This window comes from Notolabrus celidotus, chromosome 7 (assembly GCF_009762535.1).
Source record: "Notolabrus celidotus isolate fNotCel1 chromosome 7, fNotCel1.pri, whole genome shotgun sequence".
NCBI classification, from domain to species: Eukaryota; Metazoa; Chordata; class Actinopteri; order Labriformes; family Labridae; genus Notolabrus; species Notolabrus celidotus.
In genome coordinates this window covers 14,072,384-14,080,059 of record NC_048278.1, presented here as the reverse complement: position 1 = coordinate 14,080,059, position 7,676 = coordinate 14,072,384, and the positions used below count along the sequence as shown (strand labels likewise).

The 7,676-nt window shown below is 41.3% G+C and overlaps 1 protein-coding gene across 1 annotated transcript; it reads right to left on the bottom strand.

The window, feature by feature from the left end:
* Window positions 1-5,423: 5,423 nt before the first annotated feature.
* LOC117816193 (coiled-coil domain-containing protein 106-like) lies at window positions 5,424-7,496 on the bottom strand. The gene is made up of 5 exons (XM_034688359.1): window positions 7,131-7,496; window positions 6,976-7,026; window positions 6,757-6,879; window positions 6,436-6,636; window positions 5,424-6,263 (listed from the first exon to the last, which is right to left on the bottom strand). Exons 1-5 carry the CDS (start codon window positions 7,204-7,206, stop codon window positions 5,956-5,958), a joined length of 759 nt encoding a protein of 252 aa, XP_034544250.1. The 5' UTR covers window positions 7,207-7,496; the 3' UTR covers window positions 5,424-5,955.
* Between the last annotated feature and the right edge of the window lie 180 nt (window positions 7,497-7,676).

Sequence of the window (7,676 nt, the reverse complement as noted above, 5' to 3'; positions counted from 1 at the left end):
AAGATTTGCTTGGTGGTGCTTTCACAGACTTACAAAATCGTACGTACACCATGCTCACATACACACACAGGGTGTAACTCTCTTTTCAATTACATGTGACAGCTGCTGTCCCCCTGATCCATGCAGTTACTGTGGCTATGCTGACAGGAATTATGGTTGAGCAGACAGGTGAGTCAGAGGGGAGCGAGAGAAGGGAGAAGTGGGAGAAAGGTGTGGAAATGGAGAGGGCAAGGCCAGGGATGAGCCAAGGATTTGCAAGCCGGAGAGAAAACATTCTAAAAATAGGACTCAAAATAAGATCCACTGAAAAGTGATGTACTCATTTAAATACAAGATTGGATCCTGAGCATGATTAATTCATGTGATTTGACACAGATGCCAAAAAACAAAAACAAAGAGAAGAAGGAAATCTGAAGGTTGGCAGAGAAGACAAGTTGACACCATGATTGACCTTTGATGCTCAAGTGTGTAAACAGGATATAACCGAGCAAATAAAAGCAGGAGAGGTTAGACTACTGGGAATGTAAAGAGAAAAAAGGACACCGCATTGGCACACAAACATGTTATTGTGTATTACAACTCTTTAAGTATGCATAGTCCCATTAGTTCTAACTTGGTATTGTTTTCACCTGTCTCAAATTGAATCAGCTGATCTGCTTTTCCTGGTTGAATAGTTTGCACTTCCTTCAAACCAGTCCAAGTCAAATATCTCAAGTCACATTATCCTCTCTGTCTCTAGCAATAATTGTCATTTTAACTACAACATCAAAGTGTGTGTCATTTCTTCAGTTTTTGAAGTGACAAAGCAGAGCGGCAACATGTAAATCTAGCTTAAAGCTAGGGTTGGTAGTCTCGGAAAACTAGCATGAATTTGAATGTAGCATGTCTTCAGCACTCTGTCTAACCCCTCCCCTCAGAGCACCTCCAAAACGACGTTTTGAAGTATACAAGTGGTATTTACTTGATTCAAATTGAAGTGTTATCTGTTTATCACTATGGTACAGGTCTGAAGTATTTACATTGATACGTTTTACAATACAAATAGTTCCAAGGGCAACTAAGAGTGCAAAGTAAGGTAGTAAGCATGTGCTTTAGTGATGGGAAGTTGGGCTCTTTCAGAGAGCCGGCTCTTTTGACTCGGCCCCCAAAGAAGAGCCGGCTCTTTCGACTCCCGAACGGCTGTTAATTTAGGATCTTTTGTAGCCATATATTTTACCTTAATTTTGCAAAAACTAATGGTTTGTGTTGAAAACCCTTTTACGTACATTGTTTTTATGAGAAGCCGTTTAATTGCCCAATTGTGTGCATTTATTCTGTTACAAAATCATTCTCACCCTGATCCTAGGGTTAGGGTTGTGATTAAGGTTAGGGTTAGGGTTGTGATAAGGGTTAGGGTTGTGATTAGGGTTAGGGTTGTGGTTAGGGTTAGGGTTGTGATTAGGGTTAGGGTTGTGATTAGGGTTAGAGTTGTGATAGGTTTAGGGTTAGGGTTGTGATTAGGGTTTGGGTTGTGATAGGTTTAGGGTTAGGGTTGTGATAAGGGTTAGGATTGTGATAAGGGTTAGGGTTGTGATTAGGGTTAGGGTTGTGGTAAGGGTTGGGGTTAGGGTTGTGATTAGGGTTAGGGTTGTGATTAGGGTTGGGGTAAGGGTTGTGGTTAGGGTTAGGGTTGTGATAAGGGTTAGGGTTGTGATTAGGGTTAGGGTTGTGATATGGTTAGGGTTAGGGTTGTGATAAGGGTTAGGGTTGGGTTAGGGTTGTGATTAGGGATAGGGTTGTGATTAGGGTTAGGGTTGTGATAAGGGTTAGGGTTGTGGTTAGGGCTAGGGTTGTGATTAGGGTTAGGGATAGGGTTGTGATTAGGGTTGGGGTTAGGGTTGTGATTAGGGTTAGGGTTGTGATTAGGGTTGGGGTAAGGATTGGGGTAAGGGTTAGGGTTGTGATAAGGGTTAGGATTGTGAGAAGGGTTAGGGTTGTGATTAGGGTTATGGTTGTGGTAAGGGTTGGGGTTAGGGTTGTGATTAGGGTTAGAGTTGTGGTAGGTTTAGGGTTAGGGTTGTGATATGGTTAGGGTTAGGGTTGTGATAAGGGTTAGGGTTGGGTTAGGGTTGTGATATGGTTAGGGTTAGGGTTGTGATAAGGGTTAGGGTTAGGAATAGGGTTGTGATTAGGGTTGGGGTTAGGGTTGTGATTAAGGTTAGGGTTGTGATTAGGGTTAGGATTGGGGTTGGGTTAGGGTTGTGATTAGGGTTGTGGTTGGGTTAGGGTTGTGATAAGGGTTAGGGTTGTGATAAGGGTTAGGGTTGTGGTTAGGGTTAGGGATAGAGTTGTGATTAGGGTTAGGGTTGTGATTAGGGTTGTGATTAGGGTTAGGGTTGTGATTAGGGTTAGGGTTGTGTTTAGGGTTAGGGTTGTGATAAGGGTTAGGTTTGTGATAAGGGTTAGTGTTGTGATTAGGGTTAGGGTTGTGATTAGGGTTAGGGTTGGGGTTAGGGTTAAGGTTGTGATTAGGGTTGGGGTTAGGGTTGTGATTAGGGTAAGGGTTGGGGTTAGGTTTGTGATTAGGGTTAGGGTTGTGATTAGGGTTGTGGTTAGGGTTAGGGTTGTGATAAGGGTTAGGGTTGTGATTAGGGTTAGGGCTGTTATAGGGTTAGGGTTGTGACAAGGGTTAGGGTTGAGGTTAGGGTTAGGGTTGTGATTAGGGTTAGGGTTGTGGTTAGGGTTAGGGTTGTGGTTAGGGTAATGGTTGTGGTTAGGGTTGTGATGAGGTTTAGGGTTGTGATTAGGGTTAGGGTTGTGATAGGGTTAGGGTTGTGATAAGGGTTAGGGTTGTGATTAGGGTTGGGGTCAGGGATAGGGTTGTGATTAGGGTTGTGATATGGTTAGGGTTAGGGTTGTGATAAGGGTTGTGATTAGGGTTGTGATTAGGGTTGTAATTAGGGTAAGGGTTGGGGTTAGGGTTGTGATTAGGGTTAGGGTTGTGATTAGGGTTGGGGTTAGGGTTGTAATTAGGGTAAGGGTTGTGATTAGGGTTAGGGTTGTGATTAGGGTTAGGGTTGTGATTAGGGTTGTGATTAGGGTTGTGGTTAGGGTTAGGGTTGTGGTTAGGGTTGTGATGAGGGTAAGGGTTGTGATTAGGGTTGGGGTTAAGGTCGTGATTAGGGTTGTGATTAGGGTTAGGGTTGTGATTAGGGTTGTGGTTAGGGTTATGGTTGTGGTTAGGGTTGTGATTAGGGTTGGGGTTAAGGTCGTGATTAGGGTTGTGATTAGGGTTGGGGTTAGGGTTGTGATTAGGGTTAGGGTTGCGATTAGGGTTGTGGTTAGGGTTATGGTTGTGGTTGTGGTTAGGGTTGTGATTAGGGTTGGGGTTAGGGTTGTGATAAGGGTTAGGGTTGTGATTAGGGTTGTGGTTAGGGTAATGGTTGTGGTTAGGGTTGTGATGAGGGTTAGGGTTGTGATTAGGGTTAGGGTTGTGATAGGGTTAGGGTTGTGATAAGGGTTAGGGTTTTGATTAGGGTTGGGGTCAGGGATAGGGTTGTGATTAGGGTTGTCTTAAGGAATATGGTTGTGGTTAGGGTTAGGGTTGTGATTAGGGTTGGATTAGGGTTAGGGTTGGGGTTAGGGTTGTGATTAGGGTTAGGGTTGTGATTAGGGTTAGGGATAGGGTTGTGATTAGGGTTAGGGATAGGGTTGTGATTAGGGTTAGGGTTGTGATTAGGGTTGGGGTCAGGGATAGGGTTGTGATTAGGGTTGTCTTAAGGAATAGGGTTAAGGTTGTGATTACGGTTGGGGTTAGGGTTGTGATTAGGGTAAGGGTTGGGGTTAGGGTTGTGATTAGGGTTAGGTTTGTGATTAGGGTTGTGATTAGGGTTAGGGTTGTGATTAGGGTTAGGGTTGTGATTAGGGTTGGGGTTAGGGTTAGGGTTGTGATTAGGGTTAGGTTTGTGATTAGGGTTAGGGTTGTGGTTAGGGTTGTGGTTAGGGTTAGGGTTGTGATTAGGGTTAGGGATAGGGTTGTAATTAGGGTTGTGATTAGGGTTATGGTTAGGGTTGTGATTAGGGTTGTGGTTAGGGTTGTGATTAGGGTTAGGGTTGTGGTTAGGGTTGTGGTTAGGTTTGTGATAATGGTTAGGGTTGTGATAATGGTTAGGATTGTGATAAGGGTTAGGGTTGTGATTAGGGTTAGGTTTGTGATTAGGGTTGTGATTAGGGTTAGGGTTGGGGTAAGGGTTTGGGTTAGGGTTGTGATAAGGGTTAGGTTTGTGATTAGCGTTGTGCTTAGGGTTAGGGTTGTGATTAGGGTTATGCTTAGGGTTAGGGTTGGGGTTAGGGTTAAGGTCGTGATTAGGGTTGTGATTGGGTTGGGGTTAGGGTTGTGATTAGGGTAAGGGTTGGGGTTAGGGTTGTGATTAGGGTTGTGGTTAGGGTTGTGGTTAGGGTTGTGATAAGGGTTAGGGTTGTGATTAGGGTTAGGGTTGTGATTAGGGTTAGGGTTGTGATTAGGGTTAGGGTTGTGATTAGGGTTAGGGTTGTGATAAGGGTTAGGGTTGTGTTAAGGGTTAGGGTTGTGATTAGGGTTAGGGTTGTGATTAGGGTTGTGATTAGGGTTAGGGTTGGGGTTAGGGTTGTGGTTAGGGTTGTGATAAGGGTTAGGTTTGTGATAAGGGTTAGGGTTGTGATTAGGGTTAGGGTTGTGATTAGGGTTGTCTTAAGGAATATGGGGTAACACTTTATATTAAGGTACACATATTAACCATTAACTAGGTGCTTACTAATATGCATATAAGTAGCATACTAGCCCTTTATTAGTAGTAATTAAGCACATATTAACCCCTTATTCTACATAGCCTTATTCTACCTCTATTACGCCATGAATTAAGATTTTTCCTGTTATTAGCTCCTTATTAATACTTATTGACTGTAAATTAATGCATTGTTGTTTCTGAATAAAGATGTGAATAACCAGTGGGTTATTGAGGCCTTGTAAAGGGGCAGTTCCACAAGAACAGTAATTCTTCCTTTATTACTCTGAATTAGTATAGTCTATTCTTGTGGAATGCAATGCAAAACTACAAGTGGTAATATTACCCTAATAACTATAAATTAATTATTTATTAACTCAAAACATTTTCCCTATTCTAAAGTGGAGTCTTGTTCATTTTTAATTCACAAGTAGTTTGATCCTTATTAACACTAATTTGTTCCCTATTCTAAAGTGGAGTCTTGTTCATTTTTAATTCACAAGTAGTTTGATCCTTATTAACACTAATTTGTTCCCTATTCTAAAGTGGAGTCTTGTTCATTTTTAATTCACAAGTAGTTTGATCCTTATTAACACTAATTTGTTCCCTATTCTAAAGTTGCAGACTCTTCACATTTAGTTACATTATTATAGCATACAACTAGCAGTTATAAGACAGACAGTTAGTACAAGTACAAGAACATTTATTGTAAACTGTAAACAGTCAAGCCATACATTCAGCTCAACAAAAATAAATACAAAGACTCAGGTCAATGCAAATGACTCTTTCATGTTCAAGGACAACATAATTATGTCCGCATGAGTCCAAATTGAAGCCAGTGGCCAGCCCAGTCAAACAACCAAACAACTGACAGGTCTAGTTTGACATTTCAAAACAATATTCAAAATGGCATTTACAATAGAACAGTGTTTACTATATTTGTACAACCACAACTACTAAATGCAAAGACTCAGGTCAATGCAAAACATACAGTAATCAGCAGACAACAGTTCAAAAAGACAGTAAGGCTACTGTAAATGTAATCACATGTAAACAGATGCCTGAGTCCAAATTGAAGACCAGTTAAACAACAAACAACTGGCAGAATTAACTTTACATTTCCTAAACGTTTTTAAACCAAACCTTTTCTTTAACTGCTTTTAAACAACTCGTTTTAAAAGTGTTAAAACTGGTAAAAGCATGTCCAATCCTTTTAATACTTGATTAGCAAAGGGAGGAGTTTTCCCTTGGATTTCATATCCTCGATTATGATTCGCTTTTCTGGGGTGATGTTACGTGCGCATTTCCTGGCAAAGGCCAGGAGTGTCTCCGTAGTAGGGTCGAATTTCAAGGATGCAAATTTTTCTGGGTGCACATATTTCAATTCTGCAATCGGCGCTGTCATCTTGATGGTGCCTCTATCCACATCATTGATGCGGAAAGCTTCAGTCATCGTTCGGACCCGTGAAAAAGTATTCAGAACTTTATCGTACCGCTGGATGACCTCTGCTGGCCCCTTGACTGATCCAAAAGAAAATAAAACAAAAAACAGCATGAGGGATTTAGACAGTCCATGGCTAATGCAGCTAAAGTTGCATTGATGACATTAGTCTATCTATCAAGCATACTGTTTTTTTTTTTCATGGCAGCTAATCGGTCACTGGGCAGGAAGTTCAAGTTAACACAATCTCACCTCTATGAGATCGCCCAGGGTGAGCCCGAGTTGCAGATGTGGGTGTGAGTGACCTAGTGCGATGACGCTTGGAATGTTTTGGCTGTCTTGAAGTGACATCACTGTCGGACGACATACTAATATTTGGGGAAGATGGGGGGTGGTCATCTTCCATGTCATTGGGGCTCATGTCATCTTCCAAAGTAAAGGCTTTTTGTTGAGCTTTCATAGAGAATAGGACAGAAGAAACATTATTCAGCTTGTGTTGAGACATGAGGTCACAATATTCCTCATATAACTCAATTGTGTAACAAAATTGTAAAGTTCTCCAAAATTACTCACTTGTTTTCTTCTCCCCCCCCTGGATTTGGGCACGCAAAAAATCTCGCTCTTCTTCAAGGTCCTTGATCATCCTTTCCTGCCAGAGAATCTTTTCTTCCAGAAACTCCACTTTGGAGACTGATCCTTGATAAACATTAGAAGTACAATACAGGCATCACTTCAGTGTAATGTTTTTTCTGAATATAACCAATAAAACACCAGAAAATATGACGCCATTACCTGATCCGAGGCTGCTACAGCTGGGTGCCTGACTTTCATTACCTTCAGAACCTACAGTAGAAGCACAACATATTATTGTAGGTTCACAATGTTTATATTACATTAAGATAGCTTGTCAAGTAGGTTCTACACAGAACAAACAGACCATGACCTACCTGACTTATGCAGCTCATCGCTAGTCCTCTCTTTTGAGTTAGTCATCAACTCATCTTTGGGGAGAGCTGTCTTCATCTTTGCCTTGGGCTACATTAAAAAGACAGTTTGAGAAATTTAGGCTAACGTACAAAGTTTAAATTAGATTCATTTACCTAAATACTAATAATTAAGATACCAAATGTATTTCCTTTAGCTCAGGGTAGTTTCAATGTCCTGTTTGATGTAAATGATTATAAACTTCATTTATTCATATGTGGCAGATTTCATTGATTTTACAGTATGCCTCACATAAGGGCTTTGCTAACATCAATAATATAACGTACTGTGTAAGACATTTTAATGTCACTAGAGTTCTATTTGCAAGATAATACTGTCCACACTGGATAGCCAGTGTGGACTACCAGTCCCCCCCCCCCCCCCCCCCTCCCCCCCCCCCTACTCTAGCATATTTGTAATAATGTGTCTAGTATAACATTTATTGAAAGAAGCATCAATATAAGAACAAACATTTCACTTTTCTTTCAATAATTTGCTGTGCAAATAAC

What these genes read in the sequence shown, in the direction of transcription:
- LOC117816193 (XM_034688359.1), bottom strand. Translation starts at nt 7,206, where the DNA reads ATGAAGACAGCTCTCCCCAAAGATGAGTTGATGACTAACTCAAAAGAG. An exon ending in GGGGGGGGAGAAGAAAACAA is followed by an intron (nt 6,637 to 6,756) that starts GTGAGTAATTTT and finishes TCTCTATGAAAG; the next exon opens with CTCAACAAAAAGCCTTTACT. An exon ending in CCCTGGGCGATCTCATAGAG is followed by an intron (nt 6,264 to 6,435) that starts GTGAGATTGTGT and finishes CTTTTGGATCAG; the next exon opens with TCAAGGGGCCAGCAGAGGTC.